At 36.3% G+C, this 25,520-nt stretch overlaps 1 protein-coding gene across 1 annotated transcript in view; it reads right to left on the bottom strand.

Annotated features, from left to right (window-relative positions):
• Positions 1-9,715: 9,715 nt before the first annotated feature.
• Positions 9,716-25,520, bottom strand: part of LOC150093414 (gelsolin, cytoplasmic-like) — a 154,321-nt gene continuing 138,516 nt past the window's right edge. Inside the window, exon 7 of the mRNA XM_090413610.1 lies at positions 9,716-9,818. Within this exon, the coding sequence (XP_090269736.1) occupies positions 9,716-9,818 (103 nt within the window). The remainder of the gene's footprint in view (positions 9,819-25,520) is intronic.

The raw sequence follows: 25,520 nt of genomic DNA, 5'->3' as shown, positions 1-25,520 counted from the left end.
TATTGTTACTCCAAGGTTACTTTAGCTCACTGGCTACCTCGAGAACGTCCCCGTTTCGGAAGATCGTAACAGGTCGTTTTCATTTTTTGTGTGAAGCACTTAGATGTGCCGCTATTGAAGGTGACGTTTCTCGCGTGCCCACCCTGCAATTTTAAAGAGATCTTCATTGGCTTCTAACTCAAGTCATCGATCACGTCCCCGAATCATTATTATTGCCAAAGCTACGGCTTTTGTTTCAGTAGTGAAACAAAACTTATTATATGATATTATATGAAACAAAACTTATTATTCTTAACTAATTATATGAAGAGCCAAAGGCTTCAATTCGGCGACATGAACTTATTTAAGTTGAGGGATATTACATCCCATATTGTTTCATGCCGAATATAGAAACCATATAAAGTTCGGCGATTCCACGCGTAAGCAAATACCTGGATAGTGCAACACGTAATACAACTCCTAGGAGCTAAGTTCAGATTATGGGTAAATACTAAGAATAGTGATCGGAACTTGCTCCACCCTTACTATGAGTTGCCTCAGTTTGAACTACCAAATGGGTCAGGTGTTGCACTATCCAGGTATTTGCTTACGCCTGGACTCGCCGAACTTTATATAGTTTCTATATTCGGCTAAGAAACAATATGGGATGTAATATCCCTTAACTTAAAAAAAGGAAGGCTTAACAGTTAGTCTTACTGGATGTTCTTGAAGCTTGGTCTTCAGCGAAAGAAGTCAACGAGGCTGACCGCAAGGTCAGCCTCGTTGACTTCTTTCGCTACAGTTCTGGTTTTTAATGATATCGTTATCCTTCTGTCTGTAAAATGTTTTTTTTTTTTTTGGACATCGTAAATCTCTTAATTGATTGATCATGGCTAGCCACTACGCAGCATCGGAGGCCTTTGTACATCGAATGAGATCAGTACTACTGTTTTTTTTTTTTGGCAGTGGACTCTAATCTGCTGTGCTCGATTGAGGTCCCAATGTAATTGATTGCTGCTTGATAGGTTTCTTGTGCAGACAAAGTGCATTATTCGGTTAATCAGATGTTTTCCTAGCACCTTACAGCAACGTTTATGAGACTGGCCTGCATTTGTTGATTTCGTCGGATGTTTAATTTCCTGGTTTGATTCTGAGTATAATTTTAGAGCGTTTCCACGCTAAAGGGAATCGCCCACTTTTTTTTCCCCTTCTTCAGGCACTCGTTGTTAACTGTTGTTATGAATTCGGGGAATTCGACCAACGTTTCTACGAATATGTCGCAGGTTATTTCGTCCTCTCCACCAGTTTTCCTTCAATCCATTGATCCTAATACTGACTCGTTTTTCAAGTTGTAAATAAGTCGTCGCCAGGAGTGTCTTGTGGGTTTGTGGATTTCTTCATCTGTTGATTCTTCGTCAGCGGGAATGAATTTCATTATTATAATAGCTGCAGTGCCTGCTATGGTTTTAGTGTTGCTGCTTACTTCCATACACAATTCCAAAGAATAGATACGGTTGAAATTACCGAATTTTTTTCCATAATTTTTCTCGTTTGTAATGTTTTACTGATAGCTGTATTTGGCTTTATTGTAGTTCTGACTTCTACTGTCTTAAATCTTGGTTATTGCATTTTATTGGAATAGTCGTCTGAGTGTTCAAAGCGTTTTCTTAGGACTGTTCGTCGTTCCACCAAGGTACTGATTTTCTTCCTTCGATATTTAACTTCTTGTTTGTTCTGAGTGTTTGATCTCTGGATTTTTTCACACCTGATGAAAGCGCAGAAGCAAGCAAGTTGTATCGGCTTGTGCTGATGACCAGGTGGCTGGGTTCTTGTCTAAGCTGAGTTGTTCGCTGTTCCCATTAACACTCGGGAGCTCGCATCGGAAATTTTGCAGCGTACGACGCTTTATATCTGAGAGATACATTCATTACTAGTAAGTGCTAAAATGCAATAAAACATAAAGAACAAACACTGCAAATATAATACATGACGGTACAAATTAAGTGGATATTGAATCCGACATTATTTCATAGACGAATATGGAAACTACAAGTGTTTCGTGTCGAATATATAAAAACTAAAGGTTTCGGCGGATGCAAGCATAAATAGTGCCTTATGGCAACTCGTAGTAGTAAAGGTGGAGTAAGCTCTTGATCACTTTCCTTAGTATTTTTCCATAAATGTAAAGCACATCTTCTAGTGCAGCATTTTTCAACCTTTTTACACCTGCAGACCGGGAAAAATAGGAGAAATATTTCGTGAACCAGCTGACGCCTAAGACAGAAACATAAACCTATGCAGATAGTATTTATTCATTAAATCCAATGATATAAAATTACAAATTTTAGCTCGTGCGACATCTGATGCTGCTTAGAGGTTAAAAAATTTGATATACGCGGCTGGAGCCTTGTTTCTGATAGACGAATAAATTTTTTGCTGACCGCCAGGAAATTTCCGCGGACCGTAGGTTGAAGAACACTGTTCGAAAGCAGCGCTTCCTAAACTGTGAGCCGCGGCCCCCTTGTGGGGCCGTAGGTTTTGTTGAGGGGGACCGTGAAATAATGAAAACAAATTTAAAATATTTTAAGACTAAGTAGATTTTTTTATCTTAAAAGAAACATATTTAACTTTTATTATATTTTTGTTATGTTTTATATTTTAATGGAAAAATGCACACATTAGTGTTGGTTCACAAACTTTGCTTCCTGTGTATTTCGGCGCTTAATGAATATTAGTAAATATTGCTTATTCATATGTTTCATTTCAAAGCAGTGGTTAATTGTATTTACTTCGAATGCTCTCCAGGGAAGCTCCAAATCTTACTGTCCCTTTCATCACGCGTTCGTAATCAATGACCACTGATATTGACTTTATATGCATATCAAAACTCGTTTTATATTATCGCTGTCATCCCAGCTAGTTTTCTGTTACCAATAAAAGTTTCGCATATACTTCACACATGAAAAAAAGCATAAACAAGTTCATGTGGGGAGATAGTAACTCACTTGTAGTGATAAACAACACCTCTCTAACCCAACCCCTCCCTAACAGCCACTGTACTGCAGAGGCAATAAAAACAAGTACTTTTATTATGCCAGTGAATAAGGTATGAGGAGTCTGTGTAATATATTTCTCAACAAATAGTTCAATTAGAGACAACTGGGATAAAAACACACTAATTAATGAATCACCTGTCCCCTCATACAGAGACTATGCTGTATAGACTAAAACAAAACTGTAATGTTGCATGGGCAAACACAGTATCTAACTAAAAACTTTTGTTTTTAATTAGATTTGTGTGAGTTCGATTTCCCAAGGCAGCAATAAAATTCAACAGAACATGTTAAATCGTAAAAGTGTTAAAACTAAGTAATATATATATATATATATATATATATATATATATATATATATATAATGAATGTTATGGCAGTTTTACATATGTAATTCAGTTGAAGAGAGTTAGTATTTCAACTTAATTGTCAGCTATGCTTTTATCTTTCGGTTGCGCGATCTTTTGTTAATACCGCACCAATCATGCACGTTTTAATAACCTCCCTTTGCTGTCTGTTTCGGGTTAGGCTTAATTGCCGTAAAGGGAGAAAAGTCACAAAAGAGAAAAATGTTCCTGGTCAGGGGATTCCCTTATTCAGGTAATAATCACTAATTTCATGTTATCAGTCTGTGGTGTGCGAGTATCGGTAAGTGGTGATATTATTTGATCTATTTTACGCTAAAAAAAATTTAACCCTGAGATGGATAAGTGCTTGATAAAAAATAAAAATAAAAAAATCCAGCGAACAATCAGAAGCAGAAACAGACTAAAAAAAAAAAAGGAGAGTATTTCATATTTTACCAGAACAGCCCGCATCGTCTTCACAACCAAACGGTAAGAGCCAAAAAATGTAATATATGCATTTGATTTTTGCAATATTCGCTGTGCATGTTTTGTATTAAATATAAATACAATAAAAATTATAATAATATATCTCTTACTTCGAGGGGGGCCGTGAAATATTTTAATTTTTGCAAAGGGGGCCCTGACATCCAGAAGTTTGGGAAGCACTATTATAGAGGAACATGTATGATAATTAAGTCTTTGGCTCTCTATTTCAGTAATACATGATGGTTTATTTATTTTTAGTTACAATCTAAAAAATATTGAACAAAGATTTAAAAAAACCACAACTAAAGCATACTATACTGACATCGGAGGTCGCGGTATTTCTCAGATACAATTTACTATCAAATATCTCACACCTTCACATATCATTCGTTAAACAAGACTGACAGCAAAAAAAAAAAAAAAAAGTGCGGAATTTCACTCGTAACATGAATGCACAGCTACTCATGACCTCCAAGCTATACACTAGTTTGTGTAAAAATATTTATATTTATATTTATATTAAATATTTAGCATGCATCTCTTAGATCAGATGCGAGCTCCCGAGTGTTAAAGTGATGTTCTGAGATTAGGAGTGAAAATTCTGTTTTTAATGCTTTTATAAATATCTCTGGATTGGTTTTATTGGAGAAGTACTTGATGTTAACGCGATGGTTTGTGTTCCATATTCCGTTTAAATTTTTGTTACTGATAATTAAACTTAACATGCGATGATCAGAACAGCTTTCCTCTTCTTCGCATATCCATTCAGAAACCCGAAGGAAAATAGCGGCATTGTTTGGTATTGTCTGATCAACGAAGCTGCTTCCTTTGGTATTTTCAAATGAAGGAGTGTTACAGTCCTCGTTTTGTATGTGCAGGGAATTTGATGCTGAGAACTCTTCCAAATTTTTACCTCTATTACTTCTGCTCTCATAAAACCGAATGGACGTTAAGATCGACGTGCATTCGGTTTCCCCTTTCGTCGTTAGTATCTGTTCCAGAATTAGGCCATGGTTGATGGTAAACTCTATGATGTTGCCCGTTTTTTCTAAGTCGTATTTTATGTCAGTGTGATAGTGGACATACATACTCCCAGTAAAACTTTATCCCCCCCCCCTACCTGTCAAGATGGGTGAAGTAGCCAGACCACCCTAACCTTTTTCATGGATCAAAACATCATCCCTATTCGGCCTTATCATGTAATTACACCCTCTCCCCCGTCGTTAATCTCTTAACAAGTTTAGAGCCATTAGCGGATTAACCTTGATAAGGCGGCGAGCTTTGTGTCACTTTACCTGTATGGTGTTACTTGGAATTTCCTTTACTGTTCCACAATATTTGACCCTTTTATTTTGCTGCACAATTTATTTATTGTCTCTTTCCCAAAATAAACGAATTTCACATGTGCGAAATGTAATACAATAGTCTCCTCCCCCCCTTATCCGCGGGTTAAACAAATTCTAGAGACCCCCCCCGAGTATACCTCAAACCGCGGATAGTACCGAACCCTATATCTATACTATGGTTGTTCCTCTCACACAATAATAATAATAATAAATAGAACAATCATAACAACATACTGTAAGGAAAGTGATGTGAATGTAGTCATAGCAACCTCGGCATGTTTTTTTAATATTATTTCTTTTTTATTTTTGAAGAACAGAACTTTCATCTTTTTCACTTAAAAGGAAGCACTTTACGGCATCTCTTTGGCATGTCCGACTTGCCAGCATCCATACTCTGTGGGGGGGGGCATTATTAAGTAGAATAAGGGTTACTTGAACACAAGCACTGCGACAGTCGATCTGATAACGAGAACTAATCAGAACGGCAAGCAATTCCTGATTTCCGGAAGCCTGCAAGGTGAGTGTAGCGTTCCTAACTTTTGCAACGAGTTGCCTGGGGTTGGACTACCCCTGGAATGAGCCGAATCGTCTATTAGTAAACGAAAGAGCGATACGGTTTAATTTCGGTGATGTGGAATGACGTCGACAAAGTGGATATTCGTTCCCACATTATGTCGAAGCCGGATGTTTGTGGGAAGTTTCGTAAATTGACCTGAGAGCTTACGAGAATACAAACTTCGACATCCCTTCGCCTTCTTCAGTCAAATAGGTAGTGCAAGCTAAGGTAACTCGGGAATGCTGAGGATTGTGTTACGAAACTTTCACAGTTTCCACAAACATTTAGCTTTGAAATGATGTTGGATCGAATTCCACTTTTACGACGTCATTCTTAATTGTTTATTTCTGGAATTTTCCATCTTATATTTCCGGATGGCGGTTTATCTGCGGATAAGAGGGGGCTTACGGTAATCAATCCTGAAATGACAGACCAGCCTTTGTAATGCATTTATTTAATGTTAGTATTAAATTTTCTGCCTTTCGTTCTTCAAATCAGTGAAGACTCCTTTTCGTTCTTCCACTTTGCTGATAATACAGAAGCATTTTTTCAGTGAATTTTCAAATGCTAGTTTGCATTTGAAAATTCGCAGTTTAAGAAAAGATTTTCATTTTATTTATTTATTTAAATTTTTTTTTTTTTATGAATAACTAACGACGTTAAACTGCATTACTCTGTTTCCGTTTATGAGTCCCTTTTAGTATCAAAAATTTATATCCAATGATATTTGAGCAGGGACTGTTCGCTCGCCTTCGTCTTTTGCTTAATATTGCAACAGATTTATTTTTTTTTTTTTATTTAATTTATATATTATTATTATTTTATACGGAATGTTTCAAAATTTATGCTTCTTTTGAAGATTTTTTACTTCTTCAAAAGAAGCATAAATTTTGAAACATTCCGTATTCAGTTCCTCTTCCTCTGGAACTGAATTACATAATTACTCTAAATTTCTACTGTTTTGAAATCCATCACAGACAGCATTCAAATTTATTACTTTCTACCGTTTTGACAAAAGAAATACGGCAATAATCTTGTTGCACCGTCGAAGCTTCTAATTCTGTACAATTTCTTTGCAATCTAAAATCAGCTGTCTTCGGATTTTATTCGAAGTTGAGGAAATACTCAGCTATATTTTCACCATGCAAAACTGTTTATATGCATACCACACAAAAGAAAGTTCAAATATTTCTAAATATTTTAATATTTAGAAATTAAAAATTTCTAAATATTACTGCTTTACGGCTGTTGGTTGCTATTTCTGAAATAATCAACTTCTTAAAAATACTCCAAAATAATCCCTCAGCTGGAGAAAAAGCAAAACGCTTAGATTACCCTCACGGGTAGTGAGAAAGAAAAGAGTAACGCTAAGCCAGAAGTCACACTAAAGTTCCCCAAGCTGTAGTGCAGAATACATTAAGAATGTCTTGTTTCGTTTTCAATTGTTCATTTGCAGGCATCCTAACACAGAAATGCTGACATTTCTTTTACAGGCTGTGATACAATTATCTTGGGGGAAAAAAAGGATTTGAATTATTTAAAAGAAAAGGCGCATATGTGTTATATAATTTTTTTTTTCGGAAGGGGGGGGGTTGTAGACCTATTCATCTTGCAGATATCTCCGAGAATTTATTTTAAAACTCGTTCGCCAAACACCCGTTACAAACGTAAATCATTGGGACTGCATTTCAGTGTGAAATAGTAGCAAAAAGTTTGGCTTCTTCAAGAATAATACGTATCTAAACTAGAAGAAAATATCGTTATGTCTGCTGATGTTAGAACTCTCGCATAAATAATTTTTCCTGACATGATTTCCCTATTAGTTATAATGTAATCAATGTAACGATTTTTGCCCTTTTAAAATCTCCCACGTTATGTGCAGTGATTTCTTCTTTGTGCTCCAAGAAAAAAACAGATAATAACTGAAGAAAAACATGTAGTTTTTCCAGTTAAACATGTTCCAGTTTCTTTTTCATTGGGTGAATTTACGATATTCTTTCTTTGGGTTTTGAAAAGAAAATGCAAATAATTATTTTCTTACCAATTTTCCAGCAGATCATCTGATACAAATCTGAGGGTGGAAATTTACCGTTTTTCTCCCACGAGACAGTAATAATAATGTTGAATGTGTAGAACTTTATTTAATGGAAAGCCTCTCTTGATTTCTCACTGCGAATTAAATCTGCGTAAGATAACCGATCCGTCGTCTGTCTGCGAGAACCAATCACCTTGTTCAAAATAAGATTAAGGATTTTGAAGACAGGCAAAATAAGAATTCCTCTAACTGCCTTGAGAACCAATAGTAATAGGTTAAAATTAATATTTTAGAAAATATTCCAATAATACGTTAAATTTGTATTTAAATATGCATTGAAACTTTTAAATATTATATTATAGTTATAAACTATTAAAAAAATTGAAATTCTTTTATGGTTTTCTAGTATTTTATAATACACCTGAAAGAAAGGAAATAAATGTTACCTAAAATATAAATATTTTAGTGGGTTGGTATCGCTTCTCAGATCTGCTTGCCCATTCTGCAGTATTATTGGTGGTACTTGGGAGAGAAGTGTTGAGAGGCCTTTCGCGAGAATTTTGTAGTCTGCATTTAAGAGCGTGATCAGTCTCCAGTTGGTATTTCTTTTAGGTTTTCCTTTTTTGGGACAAGTGTAATTATTCCTGTTTTCTGGGATTCTGTGAGGTTTCTCCGTTTAGTGCAGTACTCGAATGCCTGTAGTAATGCTGGGCCCAGAATACTTTGTAGAATTCTATTGGTAGACCATCTATTCCAGGAGCTGCATGCTGTTTGAAGGTTCTCAATGCCGTCTTTATATAATTTCGGTAAGCGAGATGGGTTTTTCCGTAATATCTCTATGAGAGACTGTCGGTGTTTCCTTAAAAGACTAGGCCACAATGCTTCTTCCTTCGATTCTGCAGTGTATAGTTGCGTGTAGTAGTTGAAAGGCTTCGATGATGTTGTTCTTTGCTGTAGATCTTATTGTTGTACGATGTTTCTTCAATATTTTTCTTTTTCCTATCATCCTTGATTTGTTGGTAGAACACTCGTGAAAATTGTTTTTCTGCTGATACTTTCCTTGCCCTTGCCTTTAAAAGCTCCGTGTTTGTATCGTCTTGTTCGAGTATCACTATCTGTTCGTAGTGTTGAAGAGTTTGCTGGATTTGTGGGATGTTGTTATTACTTCCTTGCCGAAAAATTATAAGTTTTTATAGCTTGCTATATTTTTGTTTTATGTTAGCTGCAAGGTCTTGAAGTTTCGCCTCACACTGTTCTTTTATATTGCGTCACCATCGTGCCTTCTTCTCTATGTTACCTTCTTCTACTTGCTTTGTAAGCAGCCGATTTTATTCCTTTTTAATATCAGACACTGATTAAAAAGGAATACTGCAAACTGCAAAGAGTGTTGGATTACATCTCCAATAGCCTGTGCCATGAAAAGCTTCATTAGGAAGGTGAATTGTCATTTCACCTTCTACTGCTGCCTATCCGAGATTCTGGACGTGTGGCTAGTAGTGTCAATGGTAGTCTTACTTAGTGCGTCAATCAGGTTCTGGTAGAAGTAGAAATGGTCCAGTCTTCTGTTTACGTTCCTGCTGCATCGCCATGTGGTGCTTCTTTGTTCAGGGTATAAGATGCTCCAGCTGTCTGTCAAGTTAAGTTCATGGCACAATTCACTCGGTGTTTGGTGGTTGGTGTTTCCCTCCGTCGCCTTGATTGGGATCTCTTCCTTCCTTGTCTAGTTTGGTGTTCATTACAAAATTGAAGTCCCCTCCAGGTAGGGGTGTAGGCTTTTTAAGAATATTTTCCTTTCTGCTTTCTCTGTCGGGACGTACACGCTTATAAGTTTGATATTGTGGTTGTTTATTTTTATGTTAACTGAGATGATTCTTGATTTCTTCTGGAGAAAAGGATTTCCTTTAAAATTAGGATTAAACAGCTTTTGCTTCTGTTGCTTCCGAAGCTCCAGGAGGTTTTGTTTCTCCATTTATTTGCGACACTTTTGATTGAGCTAAGTTGGATAATGAACGTTTCCTGTAGAAAAACAATGTCCCAATTATGGTAGGTCATGTAGTCATTTTTGTTTATTAGTGCTATTGAAACCTTGGATATTCAGGGTGATGATTTTTATTGTAGTTGATTTACCCATTATTGTCGTTTCGAAGAAAGCGGCTGATACTGTGATTTTTTATAGCCTTTGCTTCTGTGGTCAGTTTCTTGTGACACATTAGTGTCACAACTCTGCGATCTACGTCTTGGCCTTTTGCGACCTACGTTAACTAAGTGTTGATTGGCCATGTTTCAAGGATGACCACTGACTATTTCACTAAACTGACTTGCTCATTATTTACTGTTAAGCTTCCTTCTTTATCATTTACTTGTTCTGATGAGTTCTTCTGAGTCTCTAGAAGGGAATATTCGCGTTTAATTTCACTGTGTACCTCGTCATTCTCTGAATCATATTCCATAAAAAGGTCTTCAAGACAGACTACGTTTCCTTGTTTGGGCTGTCTAATATTGTGACGTTATATAACTTTTCGGTTTAGTCAATTATGACAGAAAGAATAATTTGCTCCTCACCTTCAGTATATCTATCTTTCTTGGGGACTTTTGTGAAGGGGATATTTTGCTCTTCGCCCTCAGTACTTGTATCCATTATAGTGGCAGGAAGAGGTGGAAACTCTTCTAGAGACGCTATTGACGTGTTAGACATTATGCACTGAAACTCCTATGAGGGATCTCCACACCGATTGCAAGGTTCGTTGCACCTCGGTTGGGAAAGCCCTATTGTGGAACAGTTTCTACATCTGCTCAGAGGGTCGCCTTTGGCAGTGTGGCCGTCGTCTTGGCATCTGCTACATAGTGTGGCCATACCTTGATAATTCACCATGGCCATGTATCCTTCAATACTAACAAAATTTGGCACAGTTTTGGTTATTTTGTGTTTGACGTAAATTTTATCGCCCTGTTCAATGCCCAGATATTTAGCAAATTTTGTTCGGAATATCCCTACAACTGTACCGAACTCTTGAAAAGTTGTTTTTAAAATTTCATCATTAATTTCAGCAAGAAGTTTCCTTAGATATATGAATTTAATACCCCCGCTGGAGTGGCCAAAAAACTTTCACCTTCTAATACAATTCCATCTTCCATTAACTTATAAATACGAGTAGCGACATCATAGAGACCTTTCTGGTAGTCCCAGCAGTTAATATTTCGGAGGTTTTCTACTCACGGCGGAATTAGGATTGTGTTTTGATCGTTGTTAAAAAAAAAAAAAAAAAAAAAAAAAAAGCCTTCAAACAGGGCATCTCTAGATTTGGGCCTTTTCAATGTTCGTTGGAATCTATTACCTGGGAAGTGGGTTATCCACACTACTTCATTTTCCTCATGTAAAATGAGTTATTTTTGCTTTAATTAATTTGTGGATCCAAATCATTACTCCAGCTTTTGCATGTATTTGTTTGTCCACTGCACTACATATGATATTGTAGTTAGCTATTTCTTTTGTTCCTTTAAGTTTCTTTTTTGTTCCTGTAAGAACTGCAATGTCTATATTTTCGTCATTTAAAATTTTATTTAATTCCCCTTCTTTATGTGCTATGCTTATAATGTTCTATGTATCATATTTCACCATGTTTTTCTTTTTCCAAAGTCTATTAACCATTTCCAGTTTGAGACCTTTTCCCATGTTTTCTGTCCGGTTTGGATTTCGTTGAGACTCGAAAGTAACATGTGCTTCCCTGTGTCAAGTGACTAGCATGGGGAAGGTATCCTAGTGGTGGGGCTGCCACCATAAGACAACTAGGCTTGCCGTTTTAGTGGAGTGAAAACCACAATTTGAGAGGAAAGATTCACCCCTCGACCTCAAATTGCTCTAATAGCACTGGGGTGAGGATAAGTAAGAAATGAGAGAGGGTAAAGGGAAAGAAGAGCGCTCTCCAGATATGATAGATATATCAAGTGTATATTGTACGAAGTAAGATCAGGTTTAGCTTGGGTATCTCGGGTTTGCCATGCCCCTATTCATAAATGTGAGCCCCTACAACTAAAATAAACATAAACATGGTGGTTTAATTTGCTTCCTTATAGGTCGTTGTGACTGTTTGTAGTATTTTTGGTGTGTATTGAGAGGGGAGGCAAACTCAGAAATCTTCCCGGGCGGCATAAGTTCTAGATATACCACTGCGATGCTTCCTTATGGTTTGCTTCCTTGAGTGTCTGGAAGTCGTCAGGCTCAGAGCTTCCCTTCTCCTTAATATCTCTTCTCTTTGCTGTGTGAGACAACCTACTGTAGTGAAGTGGAAGTTTGTAGCAATTTGGAACAATGGTGGAATTTTGGTTATTTATTCCCGAACAGAGAATTCTTGAAGTTTCAGTCAGATGGGCGTTAGGTAAGCTGCTTCGAAAGATATTTTCCTCTACCCTTATTATCCTGGCTATAAAGTGTTGAACTCTGTTGACCTTTTGTCGGTTTTACTTTGATTTTAGTGAATGTTTCAAGCCAGGTGCAGCACAAGATATCAATGGTAGTATAGCACCGCTATATATTGTTTTCAGCGATCACTGAACTAATCCCCCCACTCCCCACTTAATCCTTAACGACTTCGCTTGAAGGTTTGCTATTTATAAGATTTTTTAGTCAAGTAAATTTTTCGTAATGTTACTCCAAGGGTACTTTAGCTCACTGGCTACCTCGAGAACTTCCCCGTTTCGGAAGATCGTAACAGGTCGTTTTCATTTTTTGTGTAAAGCGTTTTTTGAAGCACTTTAGACTTGCCGCTATCGAAGGTGACGTTCTTCTCGTGTGCCCACCCTGCAATTTTAAAGAGATCTTCGTTGGCTGTTACTTCTATCTGTAAGCCTTCGCGTCCCTGGATCATTATCATCGGCGAAAGCTACGACTTTTTTTTCCGTAATGAAAGGAAGTCTTTCACTACTGATCGTTCCCGAAGCGTGGTCTTCTGCAATAACCTTGCGGGCAGCCTCGTTTGACTTCTTACCCTACAGTTGGGGTTTTTATTGTCATGGTTGCTCTTCTGTCTGTAAATTAGAATAGGTTTTTTTTAACATCTTAAATCTCTTAATTGATTGATCATGGCTAACCACCACGCAGCATCGGAGGCTCCTTCTACATCGAATGAGACCAGTAGTGCTTTTTTTTTTTTTTTGCATTAGACTCTTTAACCTCCATAGTTGCATCCACTCTGCTGTATTGAGGTCCGAATGTAATTGATTGCTGCTTGATAGGTTTCTTGAGCAGACAAACTGCATTAATCTATTAATCGGATGTTTTTCCTTACCGAAACATTTATGAGACTGACCTTCATTTGCTGATTTCGCCAGATGTTGGTTTTCCTGGTTTGATTATGAGTATAATTTTAGACTGTGTAAACGCTGAAGGAAATCGCCCACTTTTTTTTTTTTTTTTCCCTCTTCTTCAGGCAGTCGTTGTTAACTGTTGTTATGAATTCGGGGAATTCGACCAACGTTCCTACGAATATGTCGCTGGTTATTTCGTCCTCTCCACCAGTTTTTCTTGGATCCATTGATCTTAATACTGACTCGTTTCATTACTTGTAAATAAGTCGTCGTCAGGTTTTGTGTCTTGTGGTTTTGTGGATTTCTTCATCTGTTGATTCGTCGTCATCGGGAATAAATTTCTTCATCATAATAGCTGCAGTTTCTTCTAAGGTTTTAGTGTTGCTGCTAATTTATATACACAGTTCAAAAGATTAGATACGGTTGAAAGTATAGAATTTTTTTCCATGATTGTGTTTTCACGTTTGTAATTATGGACTGTACTTGGCTTTATTGTAGTTCTGACTTCTACTGTCTTAAATCTTGATTGTTGCATTTTTTTGGAACAGTCGTCTGAGTGTGTGTTAGTTCATCGTTCCACCAAGGTAATTTTCTTCCGTCGATGTTTAGCTTCTTGGTTGTTCTGAGTGTTTGATCTCTGGATTTTTTCACGCCTGATGAAAGCGCAGAAGCAAGGAAGTTATATCGGCTTGTGCTGATGTCCAGATGGCTGGGTTCTTGTCTAAGCTGAGCTGTTGTTCGCTGTTCCCATTAAAGTGATGTTCTGAGCATAGGCGTGATAATTCTGTTTTAATGCCTTTACAAATATCGCTGAATGGGTTTTCTTGGTGAAGTACTTGATGTTAACGCGATGTTTTGTGTTGCGTATTCCGTTTAAATTTTTGTTACTGATAATGAAACTTAATATGCGATGGTCAGAACAACTTCGTATTTCCATTCAGAAAACCGAATGTACCCGAATACTGGGGCAGATTAGCGTTGTTTGCCAGTGTTCAGATCAGAGAAGCTGCTTCCTCTGGTAATTTCAAATGAAGGAGTGCTACAGTCGTCGTTTAGTATGTGTAGGGAATTTGGTGCTGAGAACGAACTCTTCCAAATTTTTACTCTATTATTTCTGTTCTCATTAAACCATAAAACCGAATGGACGTTAAGATCGACGTCCATTCGGTTTCCTCCTTCGTCGTTGCAATCTGTTCCAAGAATTAGGCCGTGGTTGATGGTAAACTCTATGATATTGCACATTTTTTTGAAGTCGTATTTTATGTCAGTGTGATACTCGGGATTAGTGGTTGTTAACCTTTTCAAAGTCACGGAACACTTTTGATTATAAGAAAAATGTGGGGAACACCAAAAGCATTTGTGTCATAAAATTAACAATAAAAAGATGCCTGGACTTGCCTTTTATAAAAATGAAACTTATTTTGAAGCGATACTTGAGCTTGTCGGCTTTTTGCAGATATCAGCAATATCAGGTCTAACACGTGATATCGCTACCCTCGTCTCTTTGTCCATATTAGTAAAATTTGCACGCTTTTTAGTTTTTATGCTGGTTAATATTGAGAAACCGAGCTCACACAAATATGATGCTGACAACAGTTGCTAACTTTTCAGTGCCCTTGCGGAGAGAGCTGAGTGTTCGGTTTGGACAAAAATGCATAATTTCTCAAGAGTTATTTCAGAGAATTTTATTTTTAGAGCACGATCCTATGACAAGTTGACTAATTTTTCTTGTAAGGAAACTTCACAACTCGATGTATTAATTGGGCCGAAGGGATTCCGTATCCACTCATTGTACGTATTTCATCACCTTGCAGGCCATTAAAGATCAAATACGCACCCTCAAAAGCTTCGTATCCATCATAAATTTCAATGTAATATGAATGGTATTACAATTTTAATATGCACTTCGCATCCACGGAAATGTATGTATACGTCCTGGCCGGTAGCGTGGTTTTAAGGAAGGAAAGAAACTTGAAATCTTTTCTTATATATTGCAAATGTTCTATTATAACGGAAATAATTCTCTCGACATTTTTATTATGGAGCGAAGGAAATATGTCCACTGTATTTTTTATTTCTTCTGAAATGCGGTTTTTCCAAAGAGATTTTCTGAAAAGCTGTCAATTTGTCAGTGGATGTCAAAATAGTTTCATTTTCCCCTTGTATACTTGTATTAACGCTGTTTAAGTAATAAAAAAAAATATCGGCTAAATATGCCATTTTAGCACATTTTGAAAAAAGGCCAATAATTCATTCTTAAGTTCTGAAATTCGGAATTGCACTTTACCCCTGGATGACCGTCTCATTTCAGTGCGCAACGCAAAGATGTGTACTTGGTTTCCATGGATATGCAAAGTGTTTTTAAAAAGACGTGCTTTTAAAGATCTTGACTTGATGGAATTTACAACTTGGTCTAATACAGTTTTTAATATTGCCGGTGATGTTTTGCAAGTAGGGATTATCTGTGCGAAAAACAGTGCGTAGATATCAGTAGCGCACTCAGGATTTAATCTTGGGGGTGGGGACCTTGTTCAGTAGACGATATGAGAAACACTACGCATCGCCTACGACCTATGACTGAGCATCTGCATGACCGCTAATTCATAAGTACTATAGAAATAGAAAACACGACACAACATAAATTTAAAAAATGAATTTTAATTAGGAAAAGATTTCAGCAAAAGATTTACCACCCCCGTGCCGGCCATGATGGGGGATATAGCCAGACCCCGCTAGCGTTTTCCTTGGATCAAAACTTCTTCCGTATTCTACCTCATATCAAGTCATCCCCCTTCTCCTCCACGTTATTCGCTTATCCACAAGTTCAGACCCATTAGCGGATTACCCTTGATAGAGAGCGGCGACCTTTGTGTCACTTGTCTCTTCATATATCTTGTTACTTGGAATTTCCTTTACTGTCCCACAATATTTGACCCTTTTGGTGTTGTACTACCCAAGTGGTCACTTACGCTTGGATTCGGCATGAAACTCGTAGATAGTAGTTTTCGATCTTAGAGTTTCACATTCTGGCTGTAAAATAATAAGGGATTTTTATCCCCATAATCTAATTTGACCCTTTTATTTTGCTGCACAATTTATTTACTGTCCGTTCCCCAAAATAAACGACTTTCACATGTGCGAAATGAAATACAGTAGTCCCCCCCCTTATCCTCGGGATAAACAAATCCCAGAGCCCCCCCCCCTCTCCGCGTATACCGCGGAGGGGGGGGGGGCTCTGGGATTTGTTTATCTCAGAAACCGCGGATAGTACCGAACCCTATCCCTGAAACTATCCCTGAAACCGCGGATAGTACCGAACCCTACATCTGTACTATGGTTATTCCTCTACACATATGCCTATGGTAAAGTCATCATCATCATCAAATTCCTGCCATGTACCCTCAAGGGGTGTACAGGATATGACAGTACTACACGAAAAAATTACATCATTACTAACTTCCTATCTACAATTTTCCTCCAAATCAGTCTGTTACTTGTCAAGACTCCAACATTATCAGATCTTATATTTCTATCGTCTAAGGCACTTTGTACCGTATCAATCCACCTATATCTTGGTCTTCCTCTGGGTCGTTTTCCTGCCAACCTGGCAGAGAACACTTGTTTTGCTAATCTTTCCTCTCCCATTCTATTTAAGTGACCATACCATCTGAGATTAGCTCTGCTAACGCATTCCTGGATGCTGACAATGTCAAGTTCTTTCCTAATATCCTCATTTTTAATATGATATTGCCATTGATGCCATCTGTTCACGCCTCTAATCTTTCTCAGGACTCTCATATCTGCGGTCTCTAGTCTTTGGTCAAGTGTTTTACTTCTGACCCAGCTCTCAGATCCATAAGTTAAAATTGGTTTGAACACAGTCTTGTATACAGCTAATTTAGTGTTCCGACTAATTTCTTTCTTATTCCATATGAATTTATTCAATTGACTTCCCACCATACCAGCTTTGCTGATTCTGTTGTCTATTTCTATATTTAGTTTACCATCTTCAGTAAAAATTGTGCCTAAGTAGCTGAAATGTTTTACTTGTTCCACAGGTTCTCCATTCACAACACAGTTGACATTTTCAATGATTCTGCCTATTTTCATTGTCTTTGTCTTTTTATTGCTGACCTTCATACCATATCTATTACAACAGCTATTCAATTTAGTCAGAGAATCTTGCAGACTTGTAGCGGATTTATTTAGAAGTATAACATCATCCGCATAAAGCAAAGAGCTGACATTAACATCTCCAATTTTGATATCAGGTTTAATACCACATTCCTTCATAATGTGATCCATATAGATAATGAATAACAAAGGGGATAATGTACATCCTTGTCTCACACCAGATTTAACATTAAACCATCTTCCTGTATTTCCTTCAATTCTAACTGCTGACTCACAACTCAAATAAAGACTAAGTATTGCTTGATATAATGCCCCATTGACACCATATAACTGCAGCATATTGAATAGCTTCTCTCTTGGCACCTTGTCATATGCCTTTTCCAAATCGACAAAACTTAAATACAGATCTTTGTTATATTCCCATGCTTTCTCGACTATTTGTCGTAAAGTGAAGATCTGATCCTGACAGCCTCTATTTGGCCTGAATCCAGCTTGTTCTTCACCAAGCTTTTCTTCCACAATTCTTCTCAACCGTTTCTCAAGTATACTTGCATAGATCTTGCCAGGAACACTCAGTAGGGAAATACCTCTGTAATTCTCACATTCAGTTTTATTTCCCTTTTTATATATGGGTACTATGAGAGCTCTACTCCAATCATCGGGAATTCGTCCCTCTGTCCAGGCTTTCTGAACTATGCAGTGCAGCCACTGTAAGACTCTTATACCACCATACTTCAGCATTTCTGGTCGAATATCATCTACTCCTGCTGCCTTTCCACATTTCAAGCCTTTGATGGCTTTTTCTACTTCAAGTATGGATATGTATTCCTGACTGCATGCCTGGTCAGTGTTTTTTATCACTGTGCTGTCATCACTGCTTGTTTCATTTAGCAGTTTTTCAAAGTAATTACTCCATACTTCAAGGATATCTTTTTCTCCTGTTTTCATTTCACCTTTATCATCTCTAATTCCTTTTACAGCACTCTTTCCTCCATTCCTAAGCTTCTTCAACAACCTCCAGAATATTTTGCCACCTTCTTGATATTTATTTTCTATATTCTTGCCAAAGTCCTCCCATGACTTTTGTTTAGCTAGTTTTACACACTGTTTAGCTTTCTTACATTTGTCTCTGTATTCTGTAAGAGTAAAAGCTGACTTATTTGCCAGGAACTTTTGATATGCTTTCTTCTTTTCCTTCACTGCCTCTTTAACTTCCTGTGTCCACCAGGGAGTTCTGATTTTTTTATCTTTGCACACAACCTCACCACATGCCTCTCTGGAAGAATCAATCAATGTTTCCTTCAGAGTTTGCCACTGAATCTCCAAGGTTTGATTCCTGTTCTCAAACTCTTTCATTTTCTTTTCAATAATATTTCTGTATTTTAGTCTACAGTTCACATCTGAGAGCTGCTCAACTTTTATTCGCTTTAAAACTTTCTTACATGTTATTCTTTTCAATATGAAATTCAATTTTATCCTGCTCAAGACTAAATAGTGATCACTTCCAATTTCAAATCCTCTGTACACTCTGGTGTCCTGCACCAGGGAGAAAACATCACTATCAACAATAACATAGTCAATGAGACTTTTCTTATTCCTAGCCTCTTCTCTCCATGTGAATTTGTGCACATGGTAAAGTTTAATTGATAAATCTCGCACAGTTTACACACAATTGCAATAAAATAGAACAATCATAACAACATACTATAATGAAAGTGATGTTAATGCAGTCATAGCAACCTCCACATGTTTTTTATTATTATTTCTTTTTTATTTTATGAATTCCAGAACTTTCATTTTTGAAAATTATGCAGACAACTACCGTGTTTGAATAAAAACTTTAGTTTTATATAACTAAAATGTGCATCCGACGTTTCGGCCTTTATGTCAAGGTCATCTTCTGGAGCGTACAAATATACACAAGAAACAAGCTATACTACAATCAAACTGGTTTGTTAAAAATACTACAAAAAAACTGGTTCGTCAGGTACTATCCCTGTTTCAGGTACTATCCCTGAAACAGGGATAGTACCTGAAACCGCGGATAGTACCGAACCCTACATCTGTACTATGGTTATTTCTCTACACATATGCCTATGGTAAAGTTTAATTGATAAATCTCGCACAGTTTACACACAATTGCAATAAAATAGAACAATCATAACAACATACTATAATGAAAGTGATGTTAATGCAGTCATAGCAACCTCCACATGTTTTTTATTATTATTTCTTTTTTATTTTATGAATTCCAGAACTTTCATTTTTGAAAATTATTCAGACAACTACCGTGTTTGAATAAAAACTTTAGTTTTATATAACTAAAATGTGCATCCGACGTTTCGACCTTTATGTCAAGGTCATCTTCTGGAGCGTACAAATATACACAAGAAACAAGCTATACTACAATCAAACTGGTTCGTTAAAGACACTGACCAACCGCTACAATTGTTGGCCTGACCTGTGGTGAAAAAAATAATAAAAAAATAGAAATAAAAAATTTACATCACCACTAGAGTCATATTATTAGTGTTGTCTAATATATATATATATATATATAGTAACATCATTCCAGCCAGTTGGTATGAAATCGTATCTAATAGTAGTTTCGGCTTGGGTAGAGTCCTGACTTATGCTGGATCTTTCATATTAGGTAGGCTGAATGTGTGCTATCCAGATCCTTGGAATTTTCATGCCATCTTTGTTGTTGATATTTGGGTGGTTTATCAGGATTATAACCCATACTTTCCTACAAGAACACCACCACAGCTTCTTTATCAAAATTTATTGCCAACTCATCACAGCCATTAATTAAAACGTCTAACTGTATGATTAAAAATATGGACGACCTATTCCACAAAATAAATAACATTACTTCATCCCGAGATGACATCTTCACCTCACTAGATGCAACTTCATTATACACTGCCGTGGACGTCCCTGGCACACACTACTCACAGAGGACCACACTCTACACACACAAAATTAACACCATATGACATCATTAACTTGATCAAACCCACAATATCCGTCAACTTCTTAAAGTTCAACAACTCCATATATATATATTCATATTTTCGGGCTCCCACGGGCCAAAATATCAGTGGACAACTAGCAGATTTATTCCTTGCACATATAGAATCACTCCACCTCCACCCTTCCCCCCCCTCCCTCCCCGGCATCACGTTTTATGGCAGATACGTAGAAGATATTGTACGCAACCAGCAACAAAATAGCCACGAAGATATCCCACAAACCCACACATATCAGAAACTACCTCCATTTCAATTGATACCACCCATATTCCGTTAAAAAATCAGTCATCCTATCACAATTTACCAAAGCTTACAAATTCTCAACCATCAGCAATTATCTTAACACGGAATTAAAGTATTTAACACAGGTTTATCAAAATCGCGTATAAAAAGGTTCATAAAAATCGTTTATAAATAACTCGAGAAAATCGACCGTCGAAACCACTCTTCTTTTCAGACATTAAAAATATTGTGTTAGGGTTAGAGACAACGAGATGGCGGCACTAGCTTGCCGCCTTCTTCACTGCGTACCGTTGAATCAGTGATAGCCCTGGGCCAGCTGTCTCTCTCTGATTGGCTACCAGTTGAACTGCCCACTCAGTCTCCAAAACTTAGATAGGGTAAAACAGCCCCGCCTACTCTATACGGGAACAACATAGGCGTTAGCTGATTTTTTTTTATATAAAAATCGGAGCTATACCACACATCTAATAAATTACGCAAACAGTACGGCAAAAATCCATCATAACAACAATACAACCAAAACAGACTTCCTTACATGTTGTAATAGATTTCACGGTATGATATGAACACAGATGGATAAGAAAATAATTATTTATTAACTTAGCAGCTCATATTTCGCTAGTATTATATCCAGCATCTTCAGAGCACACAACACAAAGTTTGTTACACAAGCAAGACAATCACAATCCGGTGTAACAGTGGGGCTAGTTTAAGTAATTGCAGCGTGTAACACAAGACTAAAGTCCTATTATGGACTTTAGTCTTGTGTTACACGGGTTTTTTACTCATCTAGGTAAAAAAAAAAAAAATGATAGTATCATTTGGGACTACGCTTTTAAATAATGAAACAGTTTTGTCTACTAAACACAGTTCTTTTCTATCAGCTCAGTCATGTTATTATTTCCTTCAGCCAATGGCTAGAGGTTCTTTACATGAGCTCTAGTTTTCTTTTCAGCTGCTGGGCCTTGTTCCTACAGTAGACTTTGTGTTTGTTGGTTAGTTTCTTTCGTGTAAAACAAAATTTAACTTGCACGTATTATAATAATTAAAAAAAATTGAATAATTTATAAACGTATAAAAGGATATCACCTGTAAATTGTTGACGTGCCTGCAAAATTCTCGGACGTGCCACCTCTGGCATGCGTGCCATAGGTTCGCCATTTATGTGACACAGCGAATTGTGTCATGTGACTTCTTTCACAGGCGGAATACCAGCATTCTTGGTTACCGGTTAAGAACCACTGGTTTATTGGCCAGAATTGCTGTAAAAATAATGATAAATTATCTTGTGTGAATTGCTTTGTCACATTACTTGGAATATCATTCCTTTATTCAGAAAGGAAAAAAAAAAAAACGCTGGAAACGTCTATCATTATTTTTTTGAAATGCAGGTCGCGATTCATGAGTGGTTTAGGACCAGTATTTTTTAAATGAAATGGAAAATATCAGAAGATTTCTCGGCTTTAAACACATCGATCTGATTTCGTATAATATTTCAACTCAATCCATAATACAAATGAACGCGATGCTCACGTGGAAAATAAGAGGGAGTTTGTGATATTTGTCTACACAAGAGCCCTCTGGTGACGTCTGTCTTCATAAGTACTTTTAAAAAAACCCATTTGGCTCTCAGGGCGATGTTAATAACGAATTATCAAATTCGTAACTTATCATATTCTTATCGTAATTTTCTGCGTGCAACTAGTTCACGGCCTTCTTGCTTGGTTCACCTGCTGGATAGATATTCGGCGAGTGGATCATGTTTAGTCTTAAATTATCCACATTTTTATTGAAAGTTTTCTGCTTCAATTAAACACGACGGAACTTCTATAGAATTTGCCACAAATTCATTCGACTCAGTCTGTTTCTTCTTAAATTCACATTTCCCTGCTCACTCTTTCTGCTTTTCACTTGACATGTTAAAGATAACAATTTTGATATCATCTTATTCCCTCTTTTAATAATACCACGTCACTTAGTAAAAAAAAAAAAAAAAAACGAGCGATTTTTAATGTAAATTGACGTCTATCACAACACATTGCCTACACACGAGTATTATCTTCTTCCTGTTTTAACTTTTATATTCGCCAAAACGATTAGTCTTACGTCTACACTGTCGCAATCTGCAGACAAACTAAACTGAGAATGTTCAGTTTGCCGTCCACGTAGGATGAAAGCTAGACAGCACTTACATGCTTCGAGTATTGTTTTTCAACCGCGCGGCCCTGGCAACGATTATACATGGGCCGCGAGAAGTTCTCCTGGAATTTGTCAGTTGAGTTTTCTAAGCATTTTTCATGAATAAATGTTACTGTGGAAATATTCTGAGGGGAATAATATTCCTGAGGTGTCGAAAAGCTCAGACGCAGAACGCCTAAGTAACATCTGTGTAGCAAATATCAAAGACCATGCAATGTATTTATGAACATGGCAGAATTCATGAATTGTCGTTAATTTTCACACATCGAAATCTTTCAACATACTGGAAAGGGTATACTGCTGCTTACAGCCGTGTAGCTACAGCTTTTGCCACCCGGGGTGGTTTCTCAGGTTGCAGCCCCTCTCAATACACACCAAAAGTACTACAAAAAGTCAAAACGACGTAGAGGGAAATAAATTAAAACACTTTATTTTTGAAGGAAAACGTTAATTCAACATTCTAAAATGTTATATTTCTTGTTTTTCTGTTAGCAAAATCGCCAATAACATTGGCGAAGACTATTTCATAGTAATGTAGGTAATTCTTAATTTATTTTTAGAAAAACTGCTCTCACACTAGCAACACTTACAGCAATTATGAGGAAAATTCGCAATAGTATTACAATATTTTGAACTGAGTTTTCGAGGCTATTTTAGAATTAACTGAAAAAGTTGAAAGTCCGTCCCCCCCCCCCCCTTCCACCACTAGCTACTCATCTGGCTGTTTATGACCGGTCATAAAACTGCCTGCAAGCCGATTACAACAGGCAGGGATATTCTGTTCACAAAACTGAACGAAATCACTTCTGTGTAGCAAATGCCAGTAACCAATCAGCAAGGAAGTGTAAAGAAAATTTTTCCAATGAAATTGAAGATCAAGTTAGTCTGTATCCGGTTCTCAAATCTAGTAATACTGAATACTTTCTTTGTAATTTCGTATTGTAGGGTGATAGTTTCGAGACCGCAGTGCCATAATTTTTCGAAAGTAATAGGCCTATATATTTAAATTTTAATATGAATAAGAGACAAGGGACTTTGTTTAATTTTGATGTTAAGAAATCTCGTATTGAAGGAGTTTGTGACGCAACAGATAGTGATTCATCCAACTGTAGCCTACACAGCGATCTCCAGGATCCAGGATGTACAGGGGGGGGGGGAAAAACTACAAGCACACAGGAGAGAAAGTCTGCATCCACTCGTAAGTACTTATAATAATAATATTATAAACTTTTCGTGATCAGAATGGGATATGTCTCAGCACAAATTAATTTAATGATGTTGGCATGAGGAAACTACAATATGCTACAAGATTTCATTAGTCCAGTATTGATAACTGATTTAAATGTAATTTTTATTTGTCAACATGCCACACCGTATACATAAGTATACTAATACTCTCTTTGATTAAACCATTTTTAATTATTCGTACTTACGTATGAAACTTAAAGTATTTATCTGTTCTATTATTTTATTATTAATGACTATTTTGCTTCTAACTGGAGTTTGTCCACAAAATGCCATTGTTTTAGTTTCATCGATAGAAATTTTCATTCCAAACTCTTCTACTATAATGTTTAAATTATATATTGCTCTTTGTAAATTGTCTTCCTTATCTGATATTATTACCAGATCATCAGCAAATAATAGCGTATTTATTTTGTTATTCTGTGAAATTTCTGTATTTGATTGCTTAAGGGCTGTTCCACTGTATTAATATTTCATTAATGTAAATATTGAAAAGTGTTGGACACAGCAGGCATCCTTGTCTTATTCTTTGGTTGATGAGATATTGTTTTTCAGACATTTTTCATTTATTTTTATTTCATTATCTTTATATATATATATATATATATATATATATATATATATATATATATATATATATATATATATTCAATATTGCATGTAGTGAAATATTAGGTTTATTTATTCTTTGGAATATATCAAACAGTACATAGCTTTTTACTTTTGTCAAATGCTTTTTAGTTTCCAAATTAAATTCTCTTCTTTTTTCTGTAATCAGTTTTAAACAGAAAGCTTCATCCATTGTAGAGCATCCTTTTCAAAATCCATTTCGACATTCTGAAAATATTTTTCACATTTTAAATATTTTGAATTTTTCAATAAGTATTGTGCCATATATTTTGTATCATGTACCTCTGTAGTTAGCAGGTTTTGTTTTATCTCCTTTTTTAAATATAAGTATTACAATACTTGTATTCCATTCTATTGGTATTTGTCGATTTGTATATATTTTATTCAAAAACTTTAGTAATCTTTGATGAAATTTTTTCCCATCAAATTTATACAGTTCGGAGTTTATCCCATGTTCCCCTGCTGATTTGCCATTTTTAATTTTATTTCGGTTGTCCTTTAATTCTTTCATTCTTTTCATTAAGGTATTTTGTAAGATTCTGGTCTAATTATTTTTGATGCCAGTATTATCCATTCAAAGATCTGTAAAGTAATCCAGGAATTTTTGGATTATTTTTTTTTACATCTATTCATTTTACATCATCTGGTTTCTCTTTTGGCAATTGCTCGTCTATTTTTATATTCAATTTCATTTTGTTTTTTGCTACTTAACCATCTTTTAAAAGCCAGCTTTTTCTTTTCAATCATTGTTTGTATTTCATTGTCCCATATATGTAATTTTTTATTTTTATGATATTGGTTTGCGTGTTCCTAGCCTTATATATAGATTAATAGTTATTAATCCTCTGTTGGTATAAATTTCTTATACTGGAATCATTTAGTAGTCTTACTTTGTAATTAGATTTTGTTTCTCTAGTATTTTTTTTCC

The sequence above is a fragment of the Typopeltis vanoorti genome, chromosome 24 (genome assembly GCF_054136105.1).
Source record: "Typopeltis vanoorti isolate ZY-2024b chromosome 24, IOZ_Tvanoo_1.0, whole genome shotgun sequence".
Taxonomy (NCBI): Eukaryota; Metazoa; Arthropoda; class Arachnida; order Uropygi; family Thelyphonidae; genus Typopeltis; species Typopeltis vanoorti.
This window is presented reverse-complemented; position numbering and strand designations above follow the sequence as displayed.